General features: G+C 37.4%; 1 protein-coding gene across 3 annotated transcripts; it reads right to left on the reverse strand.

Moving 5' to 3' along the window:
- Positions 1–1,051: 1,051 nt before the first annotated feature.
- FBXO25 (F-box protein 25) lies at positions 1,052–27,773 on the reverse strand. 3 transcript variants are annotated; one of them, XM_010018301.1, is made up of 10 exons: positions 27,618–27,773; positions 20,321–20,424; positions 19,162–19,211; positions 17,365–17,457; positions 13,031–13,124; positions 12,145–12,329; positions 9,976–10,158; positions 7,640–7,783; positions 4,054–4,080; positions 1,193–1,282 (listed from the first exon to the last, which is right to left on the reverse strand). In XM_010018301.1, the coding sequence occupies exons 1-10, from the start codon at positions 27,752–27,754 to the stop codon at positions 1,193–1,195; spliced, it is 1,107 nt and encodes a 368-aa protein (XP_010016603.1). In that variant the 5' UTR covers positions 27,755–27,773. The 3 variants fall into 3 exon arrangements, with proteins under 3 accessions (XP_010016604.1, XP_010016605.1, XP_010016603.1); XM_010018302.1 differs by lacking the exon at positions 4,054–4,080 and having other exon boundaries at positions 1,052–1,282; XM_010018303.1 differs by lacking the exon at positions 4,054–4,080 and having other exon boundaries at positions 1,052–1,282; positions 20,321–20,402; positions 27,620–27,754.
- Positions 27,774–27,873: the final 100 nt, after the last annotated feature.

Consider the following 27,873-nt stretch of genomic DNA (forward strand, 5'->3'; position numbering starts at 1 on the left):
CGCACAGGAAACTTCTAGAAATAATAGATAAAACCATGATTTATTACACTGTACAAAACTAGATTCAGAACAAGCAAGTGCAGAATATAGTACATGATTTATTTTTTCTGTAAATTACATATTATTTATTAAGTTTCATTGACAAACCCAAAACTTCCCTAATTTTATCTTTACCTGCCTAGAGCCAAGCAATTAATTTTGTTCTACAGGATACAAGAAGATAGCTTCCTGGAGAATTTATCATCTGATTAACTTGGCCAAAGGTGCTTCAGCTCAGACTGACACTCAGGGTTTCCCAGAGCTTGTAAAGACTTGTCAGGTTAGAACCTCTGGTGGTAGTAGTAGAATGTCCTGCCAGGGTACCAGTCTAGAAACAAGCAACTCCATTCTCAGTAAATTTCAGTAATGTCTTCTTCTTAGAAGATGAATTAATGCAGTTGCATTTGTAGACAAACAATATAAATGAAGGCTGTAGCTACCATCCAAAAAAAAAAAAATCACTTTGCAGTAGCCCCAGATCTCGAGTTACACAGGGTGTGCTGAGATAGGTTATATGTTTATTAAAGTCCTTAAGAAAAATAAATGCTTTTGCATAATGTATGTACAAAGACTGGTTGATTTCCTTCATTCATACGTCCAGCAACAGGTACAACCACAGCTATATTTCATTCACTAGCTTACAATGATTAATGCCACCTTGGTAACTGATACATTAAGAATCCAAGAGAATATTGGCGTATTCTTTAATATAGTGCAAATTACATGGAGGTGTTTTGAAAACAGTGGCTTAAAGAAAGATTAACAAAAACCTCCTCCTTTGGTCCCTGTGAAAGTAGTTCAGCTCTTCCATATAATTTTCAAAACTCCCCCACATAATTTTAATCAACTATTAAGGCGCCAAAAGAATGGATTTAAAGTTAAGATTAAAATGGTCTTTCTTGGACTTGAAAAGAAGTCCACTGCAGATTTCCTGACAAAGAAATTTATTTAATGTGTCTCCTTCTCCTCAGCTCTTTTCTACCCAAAAACAATACCCCAAATAAATCTGTCTGATAATCTCCCCCCACATCTTTTTTTGTTTTAAACTACAACAGAACATTACACTTAAATATATTGCACAAAAAGCGTAACGCGTCCTGCCTGACTCTTCACAACAATGGCCACAAACACAGGAGAACAGCTACCAAACAGCTCAGAATTTGAAGAGATCAATGAAATGCTGAGGAGATACTGGCATGAGACAGGTGTCTGGATCACTGGCTGTGCAGGGGTGTCCCGTATCCTGCAGAATGAAGGAGAAAAAAAAAGTAAATTCTCTTTCCACACCCACAATCCCCCTCCACTCCCAACTAAAGAAAAAAAGGCAAAAATTCAGATATAGGCAGTTTGGAAACAAACTAATAGAAACTTGCTCTTTTTAAGAATTCACCATATTTGTCTTTAACTGTTTTAGACTAAGTTGTCAAGAAAACAGGCCTTTCCAGTTTGACTGTGGTAGTCAAAAAAAACCCCAACCCCTCTCATCCTACCAGAACCTGAGTCAGAGCACTTGGAAAAACCTTTCTCATTCCCTATCCATTATTTTTTGGCTTTGAAAAAAGAAAGAAAGAAAAGAAAAAAAAAAGGCACAGCTGCTTTGTTGAACTCAAATTATCTGTTTAATGAAAATCTGCAATTAACTGCTGCTTCAGGGGGAAAATGAGCTCTGTGCTTTCAAAGTGAAGAGCAGCAGATGCTTCCCAAAAGAACTCCTGAGTGGCATTTTTGAAATCCCAGTCATGTAAGTTCTGGCTTGCTTGTTTCCTCCCCCCCAACATCTTTCTCCTGTTTCACTTCTACCTTTTTCCCACCTGAAAGCATTGCCTTAAAACAGGTGTTAGCACCCAGGCAGGTTGGGAATACAGAAGACAGACAGGATGGAAAGGCTTTACCATTACAAGTTCACTAAGCCTGCAGTGCTGCTTTAATATTACAGGAACTTTAACTCAAGCACAATTGTCCGATTATTTAAGATTCAAATTCCCCATCAAATGAAAAGTTCAGTTTTGTACATTATTAGAAAGGACCCTCTAAAGGAAGGAAATGCTAGAGGTGTAATAAGAAGAGGGTCCCACACAGTTCAGTGCAGCGGTTGAATGCCTGAATCAGTAATGTTAACAAAGCTCAGGAACTGTCCTCCCTGTTCAATTCCTGAGCCTTACAACAACCCCTTTTAAGGGGTTTCTCTCCCTTTTCCACCAGTATTGATGAATTCACCATGTGGGGCAAGAAGACTAGAGTAAATACATGGCAAGTAGATCACAGACCACTGCAGTCTTCATTTCTTTCATTTCCACAGGAAATTAAGTTACATGCAATTCAGTTAATAAAAGAACCTGTAAGTGAAATCATTTTCTCACTTGGAAACTTACATAAAGAAAGTGCTGTCAAAGATGTCACATTCCTATCCAAAGTCTTTGCAACACCGAAGAGCACTAGGTGAAACACATTCTAGATACTACTCAGCTTTTGAATAGCTATATTACCTGCATTGTGCTATTAAGTCTATAGATGACTACATGAAAATATCATGTGGTATCACCTCCTTATCCTCCCACTTTTTAACCTAATTGCTTTAACATCGCCTGAGAACCAACCGTTAGATTCATGACAGAGAGAAAAACAAGCAAACGAGAACAGACAAACAGATTAAACCCCAGGTAGAACTGCTTTTTTGGGGAAGTTGCAGATGAGAAAGAACAGAAGACTAAGACCAGAAGTGTGAAGCCTGACACCTTCATCTTGAGATGACTTCTGCAAGGAAGATTCACCATAGCAGAAAACATGCTCAAATGTTGTTGCTTATGAACTATCTATTGTCTTCTCTACCATTGCCATGTCAATGTCATTACTTTCCTAGTTTCCAGGGAAAAACACTATCAGAATTAGGATTCTGGGAAAGAAGCTAGAGTTTATCCCCTTTAAGTGCTTGCTTATACTCCTAAATATTTTAGACAGAATTTGTAACATGCTATCTGCTTCATTCTGCACATCATCATAAAAGCACTTCTGAAAGCTATACTCAGTCAGGAATTACAGGTCCAGTAAAAATAAGATCAGTTCTTTGGGGGGTTTAGTTATCAAAAACAACAGCACTTTTACAGTGAAAAAAAAGTGATAAGGACTGAAAAGAAGCAGCACAACTTTCCTGTAACTATGACTATTCCTCCTTCCAAGAAAAATGTTATTTCCCGTGAAATTACATTTAATAAATAGTGTTCAGATCATATTGATTTTCAGTGTACCTACTTAAAGCTAAAATGGAATTCCTCTAAATTAACAAGAGCATGCACCAGGAGTGTTTACTGGTAAATGTAGTTGTTTTCCTCCTCAAATTTTATCATAACTGGATATTAAGAAGCTCCCATAACAACTTTGGAGCTATAGCCCTTTGCTGTGTAATCATTTCCACCATTTCTTCATTCATAAAGCAACGTTATAATTGCTTCTCCCCACTCTCCCAAGTCGTATGCAGCCTGTTTGGGGAGTTGTTTTCCTAAAAGTATATAGGTCTACAGCATTCCAAATGGAATAAAATCAATTTTAGTACCTTTGCATTAAAGGGGGGGAAAAAAAAAAAAAAAAAAGAAAAAAGTTATCTTAGGTTCATGTTACTCTTTTGAGATGTAAATACTGAATGAAATACATTAGGGAGTACAGAGAGAATTTTTAACACTGAGTGCAGATAAACTGATTTCTCAGCAAAATCTGGCTGATCTCACTGACACTGTGCACATGTATTCATTGCAAGTTGAATTATGGTCCCTAGTTTAAATGGCATTAACAGCGAATACGGCAATAACAAAAAAACCCTAAATCTGATGAAGAACTGAGATGGGAAGTCAGTGTTAATGTATCTAATAGGGAAACAAGGAACAAAGTATTTCTGCTGCTAAACCAACATGGAGAAACAAAAATCGAGACAGAGCATAAACAATGAGAAATGGACACGTTATTCACTTGGACATGACAGAACAGTCAGCAATGAAAACAGATGAGACACACAGGAAATACCTTGAGTAACAAAGCAAGGTGGTAGTCCTTTGAGATCGTGAACAAGGAAGCAGGAAGGAGAGCCGTAAAGTAAAAGAAGTAGAGTTAAAGTTTATTGAAGCTAATGTTCATATGCCATTTAGAAACATAGTTTTCTATTCCTGTGGCAAACCACAAGCAGCTGGAGAACCAAAACCAGCATAAGCCCCAGGAAGACTAAAACCAAGTGTGAAGCATCTCACTTATGCAAAACAATCCCACTACTGACATAAAGCCCTGGATACTGAATGAAGAAAAGGTATTTCAGTGTCTGTGGTCATCTCTGGGATAACAGAAATGTGCTACTGAGGGAGCTAAGAAAATAAAAAGAACTGCCCATAATTGCAATGTTGCCTAGTAGAATAGAAGAAATACTACACACAGAAAGCATTCACAGAGGCATCAGTCAATAATCAGTCTGCCATTACTTTCACACTACTGAAATTACATATTTTCCCTTAATTTCATCACAGACAAATCCTTTACCAAGAAGTTACTTCTGAAAGATACTAATTTAATGTGAAGAGTTTCTTAAAATCATTCCCTCCTTTAACATGGAAGAGAACAAGATGCTCTATTACATCATTTTATTTCCCACAGTGAATTCAGGAGTGTCCTTATTGTATTTAACATTACTGTGGTCACAGGTTTTAAACAAATACAGGAATAGAAATGCCACTTCCTGAAAATCTCTTGAAGACTTGTTAAGAGTAAGATTATTAAAGCCAATCGGAAAGTGAAAACTCATTTCCCTACTTCAGCTGTGTGCTAATTCAGTTCAGTAGCCATCAGTCCCTTCTTTTGCAAGGCCTTCTTTAAAGGGACACAAAACGCAGGACTGAAAATTTCCTGTGTGCAGCCCTCTCATGTCGCCAGCAATTACATTATCCGTTTCATAAACCTATGAGAAGGCTTCTCATCACCAGCGAGGCCTGTGCTTTGTGGCTGTTTCAGAACCTTGCTGCTCAGAAACTCTTCACTCTCAGCCTAAGCTTACCCACTATTTTCTATAACTTATGTGCACCAAGGAAGCCCATTAGCTTAAATAATTTCCCTAAGTAGTCTCATGTTTATGCATCACTTCTCTGAGAATAATTTACAGAGAGCAGTCACATTCCTTATTAGCACTAAAACCAGCTAATTACTTTTAACCTCTGCTAGTCTTCTCCATGCCCTGATCCCTTAAGTGCTTTTTCCTTTGCAACTACTCCGATGTTTTGCTTTGTTCTTGAAGGGGGGGAAGTGTTCAGCTCTCTGAAGTTCTTCTGAAATGCCCCTGAAAGCAAAAGTTGCCTGATTTCTGAAGTGTGCCATTAAAAGAAGAAACTGGTTTTTTACATATCACAAACTACCTGACGAATCCAGTGCTTCCATTTGTTTAAAGACTCAAACACTTGCTAGTTTTCCTGTGTAGAGTAACTGATTTCTCTTTCAAAGTTTGTTTTCCTTTTTTTTTGTTTTCCTATACACCAATGGAATTAGGCAGAGTAAAATCTTCAGTTGAGAGCAAAAATCTGTACATTATAGGTATGATTGTATGTCAACCACTCATACGTATTTAATAATCTGTCTAATCAAGTATAATACTGAAGCTTGAATGAATTGCCAAAGCTTTTCTGATTAAGAAATATTTTCACCCAGCACAGAATATTTCTAGAACTAATCAAGTACCTTCTGTCCCACTGCCCCTCACCACCTGCTTTGCTTCTCATTTCTCTTTAGAAAGCTTGGGAAAAGATTCAGATGCAAGTGCCTGAAAAAGCAGAACTATTCCCTCCCCCTCCATCACTTGGAGTGGCAAACACTACTGTCTTACATTGCCCTGTAAATAGACTGTTTTTCAGACCCACTATTAGCCTCTTTGTGGCCCTGCCAGTGGGACTGGGGACCCCCAGTTGGATACAGTATCCCAGATGCAGTCTAGTTAAGTACCAAGTGAACAGGGATAATCACTTTCCTCAGCCTTCTGACTGTACTCTTCTTAAAGCAGCCAATCCTAAACTCCTGCTACATAATTTTAATGACCTGTCCAAATCTCCAGGATGAAGCAGTCACCACTGCAATGGTGATCTAGTAGGTATTGCTCACCAATCCAAACAAGTACCTTTAGAGCTTACTGTGTTGTGTTTCACTAAAAATATAAAACCACAAAATTAATGCTATTATTCCAGTAGTAGATTGGAGTAGTCAAGGTAACAAGACACCTGCCTGTACAGGTTCACTGCCTCTTACTGGCACATACCACCTCCAAAATTAAACATTTAATGCCAAACGCATTTTAGTCATTCCTAATACTAAAGTGCTATTATACCAAATTTATATTATACCAAAATTAGAATGAAATTTACTCTGGAAAGCATTATCCCCTTACACAGCAAAGCCAGATGAGCCAAACAAATCTGATACCAGAAATGCTCACCCGCATGCATGCTCTGTTCTAATCTTTCCACTTTCAAAGAGAAAACTTTATGTGTTTAGCAACATGTTAAAGACTCATTTCATTGTCATCAACAGTTCTTAGTCATCCTTGACACAGGTTCTTCAGCAAATGCCCAGGCCTTTCACAGCAGAAGCCAATTCCAACTACCTACCTTCCTACTATTAATTTAGCAAGACATATTAGTACCTGGAAGGGCTCCTATGATATCAAGAACACTCAATTTTAAGATAATGTCATCCAGTAACATGCTGCTTCTATGAGAGCTAGCTCATCCTGTTAAATTGCCTAGGTTTTTTCCTATGGAAAATAAAAAAGCCTCACGCTGCCACAGCAACTCCTCCTAGAAATCACAGAAAGACAATACAAGAACAACTCACTTCTATCAATTAAAATAAGATTTCTCAAATGTTTCTTGCTCTTTGCTGTCCACTTAGCACTACCCAGATCAGGTCTTTGAGCTGTAAAATTAAAGAAGTCTGACTACCTAGGAGGCTAGATTATGGTGCAACACAAAGTAAAAGCAGGACTACGTGTTCACACACAGCTAAACATGAAAATGCCTTAGAGAAATTAAGATCATTCCATAAAACAGAACATGCTTCATGGTAAACATCAAAATCACTGTAAAATGCACTTTGAATGGAGTTTCAAACATTCCTCTAGGCTTCATAAGGGACAGAAACGAGACTAGAGAAATAGTTTTACACCAATGTGGTAGGAGTAGCATAGTAGTGAGTTCTCATTAGAGACATAAGGATTGCAATGCCATCATTAGAAAAGGGATGTCATAAAATTGCTAACTTCATGCAAGTTCCCAACAACTTTGTGTCAGGTTAATCAGATACAAGAAGACACTGAGCACAACTCTTTCCGCGTGGCACTTTTCCTTGCAGTTCTAAGTACTGAGGTTATCAGATACCAAGAGATAAGAATGCTAGATAAAGAACAACTTTGGAATTTAATACTGATTTTATATGGAAGTTTTATGTATTATTTAGAAGTTAGATATTAGTTGTCTGATCACATTTCAATGAGAAAGCTGACAAGATGATCTTAGTACTTCTCCTTTCAGATGAGTACCAGTAGCTGTTTGAACTTATTTCTGACTGTCTATTTCAAAGCTCTTACCTTCCAAAACAGAATACTACAGTGTCGACAGAAATGCAAGGTGTCCCCATACTGTTCCTTTATTGGGTAATATTTCTGAAGTGCAAAGTACATCAGCTTCCAGTCAATGTGACCTTCCTCTGACGGAATCAAATGCCTACAAAACTAGACATAAAATTAATATATTTTTTTATATCATTAAAAAAAAAGTCATATCAGGTAAAGGTCTGTGAAAAAGGTAGTTAAACTGGAGTTTTGTAACTCTAGGATTCTTTGAAGTCAGTGATCTGACATCATACATCTGCAAAGCAGTGAGAGAGACCTAGCCACAAAAAAAAAAAAAAAAAAAATGTAAGGTAAACCACTAAGAAGAGGAGGGTGCAGGATGTATATTTGCCAAGAAAAATGGCCCTACACAGTTGATCAACTCCACTGTCTTGAAATGATTCTAATTATAGTCAAGAACCATATAACAAAACCAGTATTTAGAGCTGGTAATTAGTTTTGTATTAAAAAAAAAACAAAACAAAACCACCCCACAGCCAGTCAGGAGTGAGATTTCAAATAATGATTGTGCATTACAAACAGCAGTTTTCTGCCAAGACACTAACCAGGGATTTAAATAATGCTTTTTCTTTCATATTAAAGCATTTTTCATATTTACTTATGATCTTTCTAGAAGGATAACAGTGATACATGTACTTCAAGGACGTAATCTACATGTAAAGATACATAATCGAGGTATTTCCTCCCAGCTTAATACACAGCCAAGGTTTACTAAGTATGTATTTGTAAAAGGCTTCTGTTCCACTTGCTGTGGATTAATGCTCATACGTTAAAGGCTTTCTTTTTTTCAGAAGACAACTCCTAGATGGGGATAATAGCACTGACTTTCTGATTTCAGCTACACTTTGTTTCATAATAGCTTCCCTGAGTAGAGTTCTCCTTTCTTCCCCCCCAAAAGTGCTCTTCAGCTATTAAGCATGGTTTTGTGGTTGTTTCAATAGTTCAACAATATACTGCAGAGGACAGGAAAAAACAGCCTACCATGATTCTGTAGCTCATTATGGTAGCACACTTTTACACAGAAAAGGCAGAATTTTGCATTGGAAAATAAATAAAATCATTAGATGTCTATCATTAATAACCTAATAAGAAATGGGAGTATGGATATTTACAAAAACATTGAAAACACCATATACAAGTGCCGTTTATAAGGCACAAGGCTAGCTACTTCTATTGAAATGCTTAAATTATCTTTTCCCCAGCCTTACCTGAGTATATCAGCTACCTCTCCAACCAGTTTTGTCACTGTTCAAAAGCCTTACCTCATCTAACCTCAAAATCTACTCAGTTGCTACATCAAGCTTAAACTTCTTGTTCTCGTAACTTCACTTTGCATTCTTCTGAGCTGCTTCTGAAGGAAGGTTTTTCACTTTGCCTTTGTCCGTCTCTATTGTCCATGAAGTTCATTCCAAAGCTTTTGACCTCACCAAAATTCTTATTTGGGTCAACTGCACATTATGTTAATTGATATTCACTTCCACCTTTCCTGTTACAGTAACACTTAATCGGGTGGTCACTGACCAAATGGTACCACTTCAACCTGTCCGATTCAAGAATGTGTATTTTCCACTTCCTCCTGGCTGGAATGTACTAGGTTTTTGAAGTCCTTCCTCCAGCTCTGATGAGGAACTGATGATTAACTCACCAGTTATCTCAACCAACATAAGACAGCTCAGATAGAAATGTCATGCTGGAGAGAACAAACACAACAACTGCAGTGTCTCAAAACTGTCTATGCTGTGGTCTGATTTTGCCCCAGCATATATTACCATGAGAAAATGAAAATGGTTTTGGAGGCATTCCTAGATGACTTTAATGCTTTTTATGAAGTGGCAGAAAAGTACCATTTTTTAATCTTAATTTCAAAATCTCAAGCGTTTGTTCTACTCTTTTATGCAAAAATCCCATTTTGGCTTCACCGGACTGTTTGCCTAAAAGTTTGAGCAATCTGACTGCCTACCTTGGTTAGTAAACAAGTTCTACTTTAGGTACTAAAAAAGAAACACCTTAGAGATATCCTCTACTGCACCTGTTGGGGACTGTGTGGTTTAGAACAAAACATCTTGCAGTAGACAATTTTTTAAATAACGCAAAGAAACAGCCTGACAGTTATCCTCAACTCACAGACATGCTGAACACAGTAAGAACCAAGGCCCTAAAAGAGAACATTTTCACTATTACTGCACACTGTTTCATTTTTATCTCAAAAAGTGCAAGTTCACACTTTATTATTAGTATACCATATTGCAAAGGCAAGGGCCACATTTATGCGTTTTGAGAGAGTTTATTACCTGCTTTTCTGCAAAGTGGTACTGGCAGAGTTTTTTCCATAACTGTCTGTCTTCACTGAGCATGTACAAAGTTGGGGTCACTTGACCCAGAGTAATAACGTCCCAGCCATCAGAGAGCCTGTGTAAGATGTTTCTCAGCATATGAAGAGGGAGATCGATAAGTGTAAGACCATTGTTGACTTGCTGGAAATAAGAGTTGAAGACTTTTCACTACAAAAACTTCACAGTGTAAGGTACAAATAAGATCCTTACTGTACAGGTATCTCAGGTTTTACTTAAGTTTGTACATGTTGTGGTTTAAGCCAAAACCACTGAGCCTTATCTATGGTTAATTCTGTGATACTTTGATCACTTGGCTAACGTTATTCTCTAACTGCTGTTGCTGAAAACTTAAATGACTCCAGGTACAGAAGAGCTAGAGACGCAGTTCTATAACTAACAGATTTTCTACTGTTAAAATAAACATATATTAAAGTATTACATTTCAAATAATTTTAAAACACTTCTCAATAATTCAAGAGTATAAGGTCTCGAAAACTATGACATATTCAATCTGACTTTTGAGAAGTATGCTAAAACCCTAGCTATAATAAAGGTATGCACCAATCATTTATAACTTGTAGGATAACTACAGTTTGTCAATTTCTATTATGAAACAGAGCACATGTCAATTTGCCTTAAGACAACTAGAAAATTTAGTACAAAGCAACCTGGTCTACTGTAAGGTGTCCGTGCCCATGGCAGGGGGGTTGGAACTAGATGATCTTTAGGATCCCTTCCAACCCAAACCATTCTAGGATTCTATATAGGGCTGAAGAACAGAAATACAGAACAAAAATACCATGAAAGTCACATGCAGACAAGTCTGAAGATAGTTCCCCTCACATAAATGGGGAATTCTGTGGGGGGGTGTGATAGGTCAGAGCTCTGAGGAAGTTTTCATTGAGAATATATGCCTCTGCTGGACTTTCTCTTTAACGGTGTAACCTACAGCACAACTCCTGCATCACTGAATCTGAAGCCTATGCTGCCAGGAGGCACAAAGCCCAGCAGGGCTGGAGGCAGTGTGGGCAGCTGCCAGCCACACCCAGCAAAGCTGCCCCATCCCAAGGCACTGGCAGCTCAGCAACTGTACTCCAGGAGGCCCTCACTTCCATCAGTTTATTTCACAACTATTCATCTTGCTTATAGACTAGACTTTCCATTGTGTCATTCATCTGTTATGCACATCTCTGGGACTGTCGTTCTCTTCAGGAATATGTAAGCATTACAGATACAAGGCTTCTCATCGGTTATTTCAACCAACGTAAGACAGCTCGGATGGAAGTGTCATGCTGACAAGAAACAAACACAGCAACTACAGTGTCTCAAAACTGTCTATGCTGTCATTGCTTGGCATATGAAAACTGTTGAGATTGGGGTCCCCATTTCTCCTTTCTATTCCGAAATCAGCTGTTTTATTCAGATACCTGGCACACACAGCAAGGGCAATTTCAAAGTTTCATAGCTGAAAGCAAGCAGACCAAAGAGCTGTATGACTTTACTGTGAGCAGTATCTTGCACCATTTCTTCCTCCAGTAGTAACCCAGATAGGTTAAAAAAAAAAAAAAAAAAAAAAAAAAAAAATTGCCTGCTTATCATCAGAAGTTTCCATTATAAAAACCTGGAACAGTGCATGCCACATGCACTGAACAGTTGCATGATCAGACTCCAGATGCTGACGCCATTAGTCCATTTTTACAAAAAGCAAAAGCTGTTAAATTGGCATTTGAATATTTTCTTTCTGATTTTTTGATTCACCTCTAACATTCCTTTTAGATTTCTTATTAGTAGAACGTTTACTTAGGAATTAAAAAATCAGTATTTTTTCCTCTGTGTTTTCTCTACTAACAAGTAGTAGATAAACCATAGACAAACATTTTGAAATTCATTTGGGTGAAAAAAAACAATGATATCTACAACCACAAACCAACACTACAGCAGCAGCCCTCATTAGAAAAGAGCTATTAGAACATTAAAAAATGAAGTTGATTCCATTTCAGTAATTTCATATTACTTCTGTAAAGCCATATAAAACAAGTGAAACTTTGGTTTATGATTTGTGAGTGAACAATGTTCAGTATAATTCCCCTCCTCCAGTTACTTTTCTGGCATGATTTAATAACATACCTTGTTCATCTGAAGGTTTTTTAGTTGTTGTTGCCACAGAAGGATAGTTTCTAATCGGCAAATCCAAATATTGATGTTCCCTACCAACACAGATTTTCCCACTCCTCTAATCAGTATACAGAGAGTAGAGCTCAGATCCTGTAGAAGGTCTTTGATTAACCGTGGATTATATTGGTCTTCCATGACTGGAAAATGAAACAAAACAATTTTGTTTAACTGAGTTAACCCAGCTAATACAGTTAGCTCAAGTTAATCAACGCTTTTTTTTTTTAAGAGGAAATCTTATCTGTTTGTGTACAAACAGCTGCCCTAACTCCAACCATGACATTCATTAATGCTGATCCAATAATTTACATTTCATGCTATGCATTTAATAAACTTAATGCTGAACAACTACTTACAAATCTGATTTCATCTTTTAAAGCTGGTAATATTACATCTCCATTTAGTGTGGTTATCAGAAATTTTTCAATATTATGTAATAGCTGGGTTTTTTTTAAACAAACAATAAAGAAAAGCAGTTATGTACTTTAAATCTCAGTGCATCAAGCAAACTGGAAAAAAAAACACCCCATGTTACTAATCTAAAAGTTTTCACATTTCATAAAGAATATAATTTAATTGCAACCAATAGTTTCTGAAAAGAATCTGATTGTCATTTAACTGCAGCAATCTGTTTCAACAGACATGATTTGATGATCAAGAAAAGACAACTTAATGCAACTGTGGGATGGGAAGTCTGAAACTTCTCACTAAATAAATATTGCCATTTCTTTGTCTTACAATGTAAAAATAGTAATAAAGTAAGAAAAAAAAGAAAATGAACTGATGGCTTAGTCACAGTGATTAAATCTGAACAACCAGGTAACAAAACCTTAGGTCTTACCCTTCCGCACAATTTTGTCCAAAATGTTAAAGTAGTTCTTCTGTGCTGCACCGCTTAGTGAGGTTAACTGGGATTTTGCAATTAACTGCAAAAGCTAGGACAAAGAATTCAGACTCAGATGAACGACAGAAGTAAAGGAGGTTTCCAAAACACACTTTCAGTATGTACATTCACCTACAACAGCTTGGAGCTCTGCAACCCTATTTTGTGAAAACATAACTACAGAGATCAGAAAATGAAGTAAGAGAAACATGTGGAAAGCTTTAGGCATTCCCACTGGCAGCCCATTAACAACTCATGAAGAGATGTACATTTTCAAAATGTTCAAATACGAACACTAGTGTTTATTTCTGTGCTACAGCACACGACATATGGTCTTTATAAGCTGTAATGAAACAATGGAGGGAGTTTGTTCTGGAGGCTCACAATAGAAATGTGGTCTTTGATGCAGCTGGGTCTGGAACTCCCTAACAGATTGGGTGGCCAGGAGCATCACTTCGAACAGGTACCAGCTACCAGACTTCAACTTCAGAGTGAAACTATCGTATGGTCAAACTGAGGTGTGATGGACTTAGTGCAATACCTTCTGCTAATGGAGAGGAAATGCTGTATTTTACCTACACTGGGAAAAAAGTTCTGTATTACTCCCACATTCAGGTCCCTAGCAGAAGAAACCACTGTAATCTAATAATGAGCAGTATATGTACTGTATTAGTAACCGTCCCTTAACTATATAGTAAGGATCTCCTAGCTGCCCACACATTTCTCTCTGAAAACACTGTGACCAGAAAAATAGTGAGAGCAGCGGGAATGGTATAGAGGCAAATAACCAGAATAGCTTAAGTTCTTGCTGCATGTGAATCATAGATTTATAGACTGGTTTGGGTTGGAAATATCATCTAGTTCCAACCCCCCTGCCATGGGCAGGGACACCTTTCCACTAGACCAGGTTGCTCACAGCCTGTGTCCAACCTGGCCTTGAACACTGCTGTGGCTTTGAACCCGCCCGGGGATGGGCCAGCCACAACTTTCAAGCTGTATCTACTGGAGGCAGCCCTTGCTCCATTCAGACACCTTTGCTTTTTACATTTTAGATTCAGTTTTGTAGCTGATAAGGACTGTTCAGAAGTGTGGCACTGAGCTTTACAATTGCTATTCAGAATGCTGAGCTCATAACAAGTGTTCTCAATATATCAGAAAGGGAAAGCAGGGAGCAGAAAACAGCATCCCCTACAGAGTGCTCAAAACACTAACCTGCAGATCTGTGTTTTACAGCATCAACTACTGGCACAGAGGGTAGAAAAAGATGAAGCCTGCTGAAAGTTATGTTGTATCTTCATTTCTAAAACACTGCTTTGACAGTACACTCAACATTAATTTTCTTTTGGAGGAAGAGAGAATACACCTGTTCTCTCCCTGATTTAATAACATTCCTTCTGGCTTCCCTGCATGATCCCTGACAAAACATTACGCACTATGAAAGGAGGGAATAATTCTCCTGATGTATTTAAATACAAGCAATCTATTTATACTGTTTTTAAGACTAGATATCAGGACCTTTATCTTGGCATTTTCAAAGCCTTTTAGTTTGATTAATAATTTAGAGCCCACCCAGAGGTCTCCGGCAGTTTGCCACTTCAAGCAAGTACGTACATTTCTCTTGATTAATTTAAAAGAAAAAAAAAAAATCAGTTATGTCACTCAGACTAAAGATCAAATCAAAGAAACAAATTCCACCTGGCTCCTTTTAATGAAAGGTCCATTTTCAGTGAAGGTTAATGTGGTAGGATTAAGACAATGTTAGCAGGTGCACGAGTACAAGCATCTGACAGGAGTTCAGTGTTACCATGCATAGCCATGACTTATATTGTCTACTACAGAGCTAAACTTTGAACAGATCAACTTCAAATAGAAACATCTTTTAAAAAGACCATCCATATCAAACTCAATGTATCAGACATTTAACAGCTAAGAAGTGATCATTGTATCTAGTGTGAGGCATCGCTGCCCATGGCAGGCTGGTTGGAACTAGATATTCTTTCCAATCCTAACCATTCTATGATTCTATATTACACTACAAACAAGTACAGGAAAACAGCTGATCTTCCTTCCCCCACATCCCACCCTGAAAGGGTCCTGGCCAAACATCTATATTAACTTTTAATAACAATTAGGAGGTTTTTAGTTATTTGGAGAATCAAAATGGATCATCTTGATGGTCTGGGATCAAAGAAGAGTTATCCAATAGGGCTTGATATTTAGAAGAAGTCTTCTTGATTTATATCTTGCTATCTTAAATGAAACAAGTGGAACACACAGAAGTAATCATCATTGTGTTCATGTATAACTAAGAATGACTCTTAGAGGAAAAGCAATAGGAACTGCTGCACTGCATTAAATGAGATCTACAGAAAACACCACCACCACTAAAAACTTCAGGGAAGTAAATGAGAACTTGTGTAAAGCAGATAGGCATGGGATGACCTACTTCTCAGTTGCAGACTGGTTTAAAACCTGATAGAGCAGATTAAGCATCCATTTTATAAATCTATTGCAAGTTCATATATTACTGACATCTACAGATTGGAATGGATTACAGATGTTGTAATTTGTTAGATACACCACCACAAATGTTTCTCAAGTCTACAAGTTCTAGGGCTACAGAATGAGCAGCAGCTGTCACTCCTGTTGATCATATGTCTTTGCAGCTCAGTCACTTTTAAGGTCTTAGATGTACCGTTTCTGTACATCTGTTGTCAGGTGGCCTGCAGCACCTCAGAGAAACCAAGGCAAAGATACAATTAAGTGGTTGTAATTGTAAAGCCATTCTAAAATTCAAAAATTTGCAAATAAATTCTAAAATGTCAAAAGGATTTTGGAAGCATGCCTGCTATTTTAAATCCACCCTCACTTCTTCAGGTCTGACATTACTCTAGTAATGGTTTGGATCACAAAGCCAAATTTTTTAATTCTGAAGTACTGCACCTTTCTCGGCCATCTGAAGCCTAGCTAATGAACAGAAGAGAAACCAGTCAATGGCCTATGTTAGACTCTGCACTTTGTTCTAATCAGGTCTTTTGAGCAACCCAGCTCAGGCACTGCAACATCTCAAAACAATGTACCATTCTAGTTCTGGATTCATTCTACATGTTCAGCATTCAAGTGAGGCACTCAAGTTTGACACCATTCGTAACACAGATTACCTTTTTTAGGTGTCTTTTTTTCTTCCTACGGTTTGAGGCTGAAAAGTTTTGGGAAAGATCAAGGTTCTTGTTTCTGCTCCCAAAACAGCATTAAGAAAACCCCAGTGTTCTAAACCACAATGCTACATATATCAAAAAAACCTGCAAAGGGAATAAAACAAGCAAGTACCCTAACCACAGGCCTGGAAGCAAATCCATTTTGCTTTGTTTCCCACGGTCCCTCATCTCTTGTTTTTCTGGAAGTATAATACTCTGTCCCAGCTTTACAACGATGGGTAAGAAGTGTTTTCTCTCCACATACTCTACGACCTAGTGGAAAGGGTGTTCTCTTGGTATGTTTATTTAATTTGTGTCTCTTCAAGTTCGGGATGCATTCCAATCACTATATTATTTGTGAACAGCCTTACCACTGAACTGAACTGTAGACCTCATACTTCTCACATTTTGAGCTTCTCTAGGAGTTGGAAAAAGCACTTTACTACCTCAAGTTAGAAGACAAAAAACTTGGGCTAGAGAAAGATCAGTATCTTCCAAAACAGGTATTTCCATGGTGTAACTGGGTAGACATTGAGGAAATTAAGGTTCAAGTTTAAAGGACATTAAGAAAGGTAAAGGCATCTATATCTCATCCTAGCTAAAAATAAAAGCAACATTAATCACAGGACTGTTAAGAAGCTTCAGAAGAAACAAACTGCAGAATATGTACACATCAAAGATTCTTCTGGAAATTACTATTTTAAACACATTTAAAATGTAGTAAAGTATATTTAAGATCAATTATGCTTTGCTGTTTTGGGTTGTATAGGAATTATTTTGCCTTTAAAGAGAGTTCACTACCCAGACTGATGAACAATAAGTGAAACTGCCACCAGTGTTTCCCTGTAAATACACAGCATACTGTCCATCACCATCCTGCTCAAGCTATAGGCTTTCATAGAACGATATAATGAGCTTCCACCAAAGAAAAATTGCTCAGTTTAAAGGTGTGTCATGCAGTATAAATGGTATTTATACCATGGTATTTATACAGTCACAAATCATCCGCTGCTCAGGGCAAAATTATTTCTTTTGTACACATAGGCACATCAGCAAAAGCATTTATAAAATCAGCATATAAAATAAAAAGCTTACTTTGACCACGTAATTGAACCTTCTGATGTCCTGAATTGCACTTGAAAAGTCTAAGCGATTAAAAGCTTCTCCCAAAGTGCAATAGCCATGTCTCTGAGAAGAAGAATAAACACATTTTAAATGGAGAGAAACAAAGATAAAATTGAGGAAAATATTCAATAAAGCACTCTGCTCTGCAACTGATGCTTATGTATACTGTGCTCCCTGGAAATATAATGGATCTGGACTAAAGATTTATTTAGTTTCTTGTAGAACAAATGAAACCAGATACGCTATTTGGAACTAACAGGTGCGTAGGCAATATTACTTGACAGCAAGGCCTTTAAATTCATACTAATCATGCAATCTCTAATCACTGCTATTTGAGTGCCCTGGGAATCTACTCTACTATTGCATGGGCACACACTGGTACTCTCTTCATAGCAATCACATTCCCCATTTGCCTCGGTACAAGGGAGAGTTGTTTGTACAGCAGCCTGAGCTTACAACTATAAGCACTAACTGTCTGAGTTTATGCTCATATTTGAGGGTAAGAACACAGCTACTTGCTCCTGGGACTGGAAAAACAAATAGTCTCAATGTCTAGAATTTATTTTCTGTGTGCTAAAAGTTTAGGTACAATTTTTCTTAGGTACCAAGAGCAAAAGCAATTGCATTTTCTTTTGCTACTTCTGCACAGGGGTCTTAAGGGGAAAATGGAAGTTTCAGAGGCTCTGTGGAACTACTTAAGGTGGTAGTAGCAGCCTGAAATGACATGGGATCACATAAGCCAAGTATAGTTAGAGCTACAAAGTCACATGCGTGACTTGGAGTGAACATAAAGAGGCTAGAAAAAACTTAGAACTGGTGACACAGATACCTGCAGAGCAGTGTGCTAGTATGGCTTATCAGCCCAGCAGAGGAGAGGGATAAATAATTATTTGAACTTTATTCCTACACAGACTTCCTCAGTGAATTATGTGATGAAAAGATGGCAGTACAACTTAACCCAATGAACTCCTGCAACAGGAGACAGTTAACTATTCACTGCAGAGTGGAAGTAATTGCTGCCTATTAGTTAATGACTGAATTAATGATTGCACTGCTTGCTCATCCAAGTTAATACACCTGAGATCCAAGCATGCTGCACACTTACAATATGCACAACTTGGCTGGTCAAGAGCAGGAATCAGCACTTACAGAAAACAAAAGTAATGTTGAAATTTAAATATTTGTGGTTGTTCTCTGGCTGAACAGTTACACTTAAACACATTAACATGAGAGGTGCATTTCCTTGAGCAGATGGAAGGAGATTTCTATGAAAATTCAGCTCAATTTTTCTCAATGTAGCATTATGACAAAACAACTCAAAGACTTCATTTCAGCTGTTTAGATTTTTTGAGCTTGTTTAGATTTTCTTTATTTTCAGTGTTCTCCCATGGCAAGTTTCACATGTTTATCGAGACCTTCCTACCCTTGTAATTTTGCCCTAAAATTCAGTATCCAGTTTGAAAAACAACTTTCCTAGTTGTGAAACAGCCATTTCAAAGTCAAGACAGATTATAACCTGCAAGGAAAATTACAGCCCCTCTGAATTAGTTTCAGATTAGTTTAAATGGTTGCTCTCAATTTTCTGGTTCAAGTATGCTCATTCCTTGCTACTTTTCATTCTGCTACTTAACTTTTAACTTTTTACTCTAAGCTTTTGAATTTACACAAATACTTGGAAAAGATTAATGATTAATTCTAACCATCCCTATTTTGTTGATTAAGAAGCACAAAGATTGTAGGAATTGACCCACTGCATGTAGGACTTACCTCCCTGGTGCTTTCTTTATGAACATAGATCCACTTTTCACGATAAAAGCCTAAAACAAAAATATAAACATTTTTAGGCTTCTACTTTAGAAAGAAGTTGAACAAAACAGACCATGCTCAATAAAATGCTTCATAAGACAGGAGAGACGGTAGAACAGTTTTAATGCAGGAAGTTTATGAAGGCTGAAGAGGATGACTACAAATTTTCAGAAGTTACGTACTTCAAAAAATAAAGGAAGAATTAAGTAATTTTATAAATCAGACTTGGCACAGAATTGGCAGATATAGCACAACTTCTGTCACGTGTGTACCAACAACAGCCAATTTCTCCTACAAAATGCCTGATCTTTTTTAACCCAACAGGCTCCTTAGCACTTAACACAGTAAAGAACAGAAATAGGCAACCTTTTCATTCCTGACCACTCTACCCCTCTAATCTGTTTTCTTCTCCAAAGGTGCCTGCTCCTTTTTCTTGATTGAACTAGTTGCAGAATACTGCAGGGAAGTCTATTACACAAGACTAATAAAGGCACCTAGGCAGACCTTCAGCTTGCAGAAGTCTAGTATGTCAACAAATGAAAGCATGCTCTTAAATGTAAGCCACTTGAATCTTTTGAAAGCCTGGGGAAGCTTGCAGCTTTCTGCAAGACTATCTCTGTTAGAATTTCAGGAATACACAAATAATGGAGATAATTCTTCTTCCAGAAATTCAATACTGACGAAGTCTTTACCAAGAGCTATAGGTATTATGACAATATGTATTCATTTATTAACTGATTCTGGAGTTGTATCACTAATCGGAAAGCTGCTTTTGTAAGGAAAAGCTCCAGTAAGCATCCAGAATAATTTAATCTAAAACTAATCCACAAAATAGTGGTTAGTATCAGAAGACATTTATTATTCAGGAATTACTATGCTTAAATGAATTACCTTTCGCTCTTCAGGGAAAAAAAGAAAAGGGGGGAAAAAAAAGCGCCAAACCCAGGAGATGATCAATGCCATAGTTCAAGTAAGACATACCACTTTTGACACCAGAATTTGTTGCCAATCCAGAAGTAAACATAGAAGGCTACTCTATAGATGAACGTAAATGAATGGCTATTACACAATTTTGCTGAACCTACAGAATTCTTTAAAATGAATGAAAAACCAGCCTTACATTGCATGTTATTCGTACAATGATCTTTTTTCCTTTTCTTGGCTGCAAACTCACAATCTTCAGTACTGTATATTGCTTCATCCTCATCATCACCAGTTATGATGCTGAAATAAACACATCTAATTAGAACAGCAGTGATTACATATTTAAGATGCATACAGCTTATAATCCTCTGCATTAAAGTTTGCCAGCTGGAATAAAAGTTATATTTTTGATGATGTTCTACCTGGTGGTCTATAGCAACACATCTTACAAGAGAGCTGTCTTGTTCTTTTCTTCCCAGTGGGGTTGAATTTTGTGCTAAAATTATTAAATACACAACAGTATCTTCCTAATGAGTACCTTAATAAGTCATTACTGACATTTAGGAAGGACCACTAAGGAGACAGTACTAGCTGGATATCTGCCTGTCTGCAAAGCTCTGGTGTACAAAAATTATGTGAAATGGACCAAGCCTTGAAAAACTGTGTACACAGGTAAAAGTCAGTGCAGAATTATTGCACATCCTTGCACAGGCAGAAAGCCAGCAAAGACAGACATCCTTCTTACCACCGTCAACCTGGGGGCAAAGAAAGTATTTCTTTTAACAAATGCCTAAATCACAACACTGTATGTAATGCAGATGTTAGACTCCTACGTATGCCACTCCTGACAGTTAACTATGAAACCTAACACTGAGGACTATACTGCATAATTATATGAATAGTGTGAGTGTGTGTGTGTATATATATATACACACACACTTATACACTTACAATATATATAAGATATATATATATATATATACGCACACACATAAAGAAACTGTTAAAAAAGTTTTGTTGGCTAAACTACCCTTTCTAAAATCCATATACATTTAAAAACTGTCTCTGATACATAAAGTCTACAGTTTCGGAAAGTTTTGCTTCCCATTTTTGCAGATAATTACAAGGACCAGCAATACAGATGAGAATGGGTGTTCATTTTTCTAGCACTGAGAAGAAAGATACTTCATATGAAGGCCACAGTCTTGCACAGCTAGCCAATATAACTAAAGGTATGAAGTAGTGAAGTCTGAGGTAGTGTAAGACTATTTCATTTCCCCATTATTATTCTTTACCCAGAAAGTTATATACAAAACTCCTCCCATTCATTCTTATTTTTTTAATCCGAATTTGTCAGATGAATCTAATTATCAATGTTAGTTTGAACTTCAGATTCCACTAGCAACAGCTGAACACTAAAACTGAATGACACCAGTTTATTCAAAAATAACCTGTATTTGGGAATTAAGTGGCAAAAATCAAATTCTATTAGCCTATGCTACTAGCTTTACAGTTAAAATTTTCAGGTTTGAACCATCTGTTAAAGAGGATGACTAAACAACACTGTAAAAAAGCCTTGCTTTTTTCATTGCTCTGATCAGTAAATGCTAGCTCAGCTCAAAAATACACAAGTTGAGAAGATTCAGAAATAGAAAATTGTTTTTATTTTAGATTTACATCCTGGGAAAGAAGCTAACATACCTCTGCATCCAGACAGACCTCAATACAAAGTGAGGGGCTTAGTTCATGTCTTACCATTTTTAAAGCAGAGGATAGAGACTCAACAACTTCATTAATCTGTGCAACACTGCCAAACATTGTATCTGGTCAAACAGCAGAAGAGTTTGAACAAAAGCAACTGGCAACTAACAAAAGCTGAATATCAACACTGACAAGTTACTTTGATTACATAAGAGTCCAATTCATCAGGTTTCTTCCAAAACTATCACAAATGAATTCCCTTTTAAAGTTCACTATAATTATTAATTTAATTATGTTTTTGCATATTGACAGCACCACCATGTCATGTGAGAAGTTACTGCAGAATCTGAGAAGTTGCTGCAGAATCAGAAATAGAGTCCAAAAACCAAATAGTTTTATCATCCTAACAACAGACAAGATTGGAGAGCTATGGCCTGATACTCTGCAATACAGGGAGAACAAACACACCCATTCGCATTGATACAGTGCAATGGGGAGAGTGGGGGAGGCAGCATTCCTGAAGGCCTGCTTTAAAAGAGGAAGGTTAATCTGGCAGGATTCCTTCTTTTGTTCCCACAGAGGAGAGGAAGTGTCCCTAGAAAGCAAATCAGACCAGTAACATTCCTGAAGTGATTTAAAGCTCCTCTCCCCGCCCCCAATAACATGCACTTCCTCAAGCATCAAATAAACAAGCAAGGCAGCTTAAGGACAGTTAATATAAGGAATTTTGAGGATGAAGAGGGCTATTTCATACACCTCTGCTGACATTCAAATTCAACTGTGACATTCCTGGAATTTTTCATGTCACTTTAAAGATGAATTTAACAGTTCTCTCTGAGGATCTTCTCGTATGAGGCTTTACTTGTTCATGTTCTGTCTCACTTTATGTGGAGAGTCTTTCGCTACTTATCTGTAACCATCACTATTCTTCTCAACAAATTTTGAGTTTCTTACCATGAAAACAAGGGTGCCACAGACATCATGAGAATGGGACAGAAATACAGGCACATCCCCAGAATCTGTTAGCCTTAGTCATCTGTTAGCTATTAGTAATCATAGCTGCTCAACCATTTCCAAAAGCAACCCCTTCCCTCTCCCAACCCCAAACACCAAGCTAAGCTACAAGAAACCAAATCAAGTGCTGCATCTGCCATATGGTAGAACAGAAGCCTTAATTTAATGTTTTTACCATAATACTGCACATTACGTCTGAGCGTACCTGGAAAGATTTAAATACATATGTAATACTGCCAATTCACAGCTATTCTTGCTTTCTTGTCTTGTTGATGCACTTAGGAAATTATTCTCAAGCTTACAAAAGCAAAGTACCTGGTGTCCTTAGAACTACAACAGCCTACATAAAGCATGCAAGAATTCTGGCTTTTTCAAAAAAGTAATTTCATAGCATTATTTAACCTCTTCGTATGACACTTAAAATGCTGGAAAACTAGACAGGGCTATCTGACCCTTGCTTCTTTTCTCAGGGAAGGAATGCTCTCAAGTCATGCAATTACCTATAGAAGCACACTAAGTGTTTTAGAGGAGACTGAAAGCCTTTTACAGCTTGACCCATAGAAAATCCTGAGTTGCACCAAGTAACCTTACAATATATTTGTCAAATGCCAAAATAATCTAAAACTAGATTCAAATCTAAGGACTTCTTTCCAGTGCCTAAACCACTTTTCTGAACACTGTGTCTCACTTACAGAACTGGACAACAGACACCAGACCCAGATGACTACCCTGCCAGCTCAAGTAGCTCATACGAGCCTGACACACAAAAAAAGGAGTATCACCATCATGAAAATCTAGTCAGAAATACAGTCACATCCCCAGAATCTGTTAGCCTTCCTTCCAGAAATCTGGAAAGCTGCTTGGTAAGTAACACAGCTGTTCCACCATTTCCAAAAGCAACCCCTTCCCTCTCCCAAACCAACTTTAAAGTGACATGAAAATCTAGTCATAGATTTTCACAGAACAAAAATAGTCTGGTTCTCTCTTTCTTTTACCTCCAAGGAAAGCATAAAACCACTTTACTCCTAAGTTGCAGGCTACTGAGAAGTATTTACATACAATTCTGTAAGGCAGTGCTTGTTCTCTCTCCCCCACCAAGCTTCAAGGACTCAGTGCCACAGCACTGGAAATAAGTACCTGTGCTATAATTTATAGGCACAATTTGCAGGTAGTCATGCCCAGGATTCAGCCCACAGAGCGTGAATGAGCACTGCCTCAACCACATTTTCAGCTCCTGCATACCTTGAATACAAGGCACTCTCCACTTGTTACATACAATTAATTATCCGAATAAGAGCTACAGAACTGAGGGTCCCATTTTTCCCACCTCAGTTTCCATATACAGAACTAATTTAAAGTGTAAATATTGCAGCATTATTTCAAATTATTTAAATTGTTCCTGCATAAGTTATTCTGCTTGTTCAAGCATGGTTATCATTAGGTCCACCCCTTTTTGATTAATTCATCAAATGGATTCACCACATCAGTGGATGACTAAGATAAATATTTCTATTTTAATAGAAACATATTCTTCCAGTAAGTTATTTAGTTATTTACATCTTGAATGTTAATCTGTGAATCTGTTTGTGATATGACCTCCTAAGTTTCTGAAGACAAAATATTTGTAATGGATAAAAGAAAGTTTGGCAAGTAACTAGCTATACTTTCTCTCACAGGAGACAACAGAAGTAAAAGTAAACAGTGTTTCAGTCAAGTACATAGCTTGAGTTTATTTCTTTTTAAAGGAAAACTGCCATAACTGTTCCCTAGAATGAAATACTCAAATACTACCTTTAGCAATGATTCTACAGACTATTTTGGTGAAAAATATTATTCACTAATGGGTTAGGACAGCCAGACTAGCATACACCATGATTCTCTTCACAGGGCAGTTTAGGAAGAGACAAATAAGTATTTGTGTATTGTTTACTACACTTCTTCCACAAGGAAGGAAAAATTTTATCAAGCCTCATTGTTACTCAGTGCTGCATCATGTTCACAAATATCCTAAGCTGAGCTGTCTATTCAATATACAGAGACAATTGTTTCCAAATAGCTTAAAATTGTGCAGAGAACCAGCCAGCAAGACACAGTACACTACTGTACTTCAATGCAAAGCCCTGCACATGGGACAGAAGAATCCCATGCCCAGGTATGTGCTGGTCACAGACTGGCTAGGAAGCAGCTTGGCAAAAAAGGAGCCAGGGGTCTTGTGGATAACAAGCTGAATACAAGTCAGCAGTGTGCCCTTGTGTTGTATAAGGTCAACTGCACCCTGGTCCGAGTCAAAAGTGTATCCTGCAGACTGAAAGAAGTCATCATCCCCCTTCATCTGACATGAGAAACTGCATCAGGAGTACTGTGCCTGGTTTGGGTCGCAAGGATACAATAAAACATTGTCATACTGGAACAAGTCAAGTGAGGGGTTATCAAGGTGACCGAGTACTGGAGCACATGACACACGAGGGTAAGAATGGAGCTTGTTCAATGTTGAGGTGGTGGTAGAGGGAAACCTAATCACTGTCAGTATCTAAGGGTACGAATAAGATACAGCTAGACTTTAAGGTTAGAGGAGGTGGGCAGTAATAAATCAAGTGGTAATGGACACAGTGTGTGATAAAGAGAAATTCTTATGAGATTGGGGGAGTGGGTACAGCACAACAACCAACAAACAAACAAAAAAAAAAAAAAAAATCACAGTGAGGGTAATGGAACTTAGAACATGAATCCAGAGGATTTCCATTTTTGGAAACGCACACAGCTCAACAGGGCAAGGCCTCATACAACCTAACCTAAATTGGTCCTGCTTTGTGCTTGGACCAGGTGATAGCCAGATGTCCTTTCCACCCTAAACTGTTCTATAATATTGTGCAAATAGACGTTAATTGCTGTTTAGCAGCAAAGGTTAACTCATAGATCCAAAGTTCAGTTAAAGTAATAGATACGAAGTTCAAGTTGAAGTCATAGATCCAAAGTTCAAGTGGCAGCAAAATTATTCCCAAGTAGAGCTACTTTGCCAAGAAGTACCAATTTCAATTCTGTAGTCTAAGTCCAGACAGTATAAATTTTTAACTGAATAGACATAAGCAGCATAAAATTTAGAACAGGGCCACAGACTATGGTGTGGTTTGGCTTTGCTAAGTAAAAGGTGGGCAAGATGAAGATGGGGAACTGCTATAGATGAGGGCATCTGCTGTACACTAGGTTGGTCCCAGAGTCTGAGATTCTGGCAAATTAGCAAACTAGCCTAAGAAACCCAAATTGTGAAAGCTTTTTTTGCCCCCAAAAGCACTTCATAGCCAGTCTCTTCAAATTATTGTACCTATTTAACTCCTGAACTCTAATGCTCATCTTTCCAAAAAAAAAAAAAAAAAAAAAAAAAAAAAAAAAAAAAAAAAAAGAAGTGAAAGAAGTGACAACTCCAGAAGAAACCATTAGTAAGCTCTCTCAAGACTAAGAGGGGAAAAAAATAATCTAGTATTCTTGCTAGAAGAAGCAATAAAAATACCTCATTTTGATCTCTGAAAACATATATATACATATATTTCTATAGGATCAGAGGAGCAAAGGTCTTAATGTTATTCATAAAGACACTGATCATTTATGTCGAATTGCCAAACAATATTAATTGAAGCCTATAAGTACCTAGTAACTGCAAATAGCTATGAAAATTAAGTTAGATTTCCTTTCATTTGCCAACTAATTATTAAAGATACATGAAAGAGGGAAGAAAAGATTTTTTCAGGTGTATTTGAGGCCACTTTTATGGTGGAGGCTTACTAAACACTCTTCCAGACAGTGCAGTTTTTTTTGTATCCACAGTGGCTAGACTGTGTAGAAAAAGATCACACAAATAAGATCACACAAAATGATGTGATAACACAAAAAGGAAAAAAAGCATTAAGAAAACAAGAGGTCAAGAAAAGCTTAATAATAATTCTTCTCTGCTTGATAACCTTCTTGAAGTTTATTTTGCAAATTTAGAATGTACAGGTATACAGCTACAGCAAGCCCTAGCTTGCCAGTAAATTCCCTCTGAATCAGATCAGTTACTGTATCATTTACTGGACTAACAACAAAACACTGAATGTTCCCTTTCCTCATTGTGAGCACATTATGCTGGAAGTTAAGACCAAGAATGCTATCTCTGAGAATTACTTCTTCGTGGAGAAACCAAGTAGAAATTTGTTTGGATGGAGCTACTGATAATCACAATATCACACCAGCCTGTGGGCATCTGCCCCAAGTATTACTTTATTTAACTAATATCTTTCTCACCTGTTCTACAGGAACATACACAGTCATATGTTGTGTTACAGAATTACCATAAAAATATGATTACTGTGTATTTTGGGTGCTTTAAACAAACAGTCCTAATCCAACAGTCAACAGAAAGTCTTCATTCATTTCCAGGCAACACTTCAATATGCCTGTTGCACTTGCAATTTGTAAGTATCACTTAGCTTTAATACTTGACACGGTTCGGGGTTTTTTTTTATTTTTAAAGACATACAGCATAAGATGGGATCCATCTGCCTAAAATAAGCAACTTGCAAAGCAGTGACAAGAGGCAGAAAATCTCCATAGGGGTCTCCTGTCTGTCTAACTGAACTAAACACATGGTTGCATTTGTATACTTCTAGCATATGCAGATGATATCATCTACCACAAACATTTGCAGTCTGAAATTAAGTCAATCTTTGTCTTCCCACCTGCTATTAACTCACACAGAAACACTTTTTTTTTTTTTTTTTTGAAAAGAAGAAAACCAAACTTACACAGTGTGACTGATATCATTCAACTGATTATTCCCATCCTCAAGCACAGGACTGAAGGGTTCACATCGTTTCCATCCATCTTCTGTTTTAACCCAGCTCCATCCAGGGGATCTCCAGTCTTGCCCCAAAAATGGCATGGTTTCTGTAGAAGCAGCAGTAAGATTATTTGTGTATTGTATTGTGTATGTAATTATACAGAAATTGCAAAACTTCTGTGGATATTTCAATTTTCTGTTTAACCTTTAAAATATATATA

Source organism: Nestor notabilis, unplaced genomic scaffold (genome assembly GCF_000696875.1).
Source record: "Nestor notabilis isolate BGI_N333 unplaced genomic scaffold, ASM69687v1 scaffold17807, whole genome shotgun sequence".
Taxonomy (NCBI): domain Eukaryota; kingdom Metazoa; phylum Chordata; class Aves; order Psittaciformes; family Psittacidae; genus Nestor; species Nestor notabilis.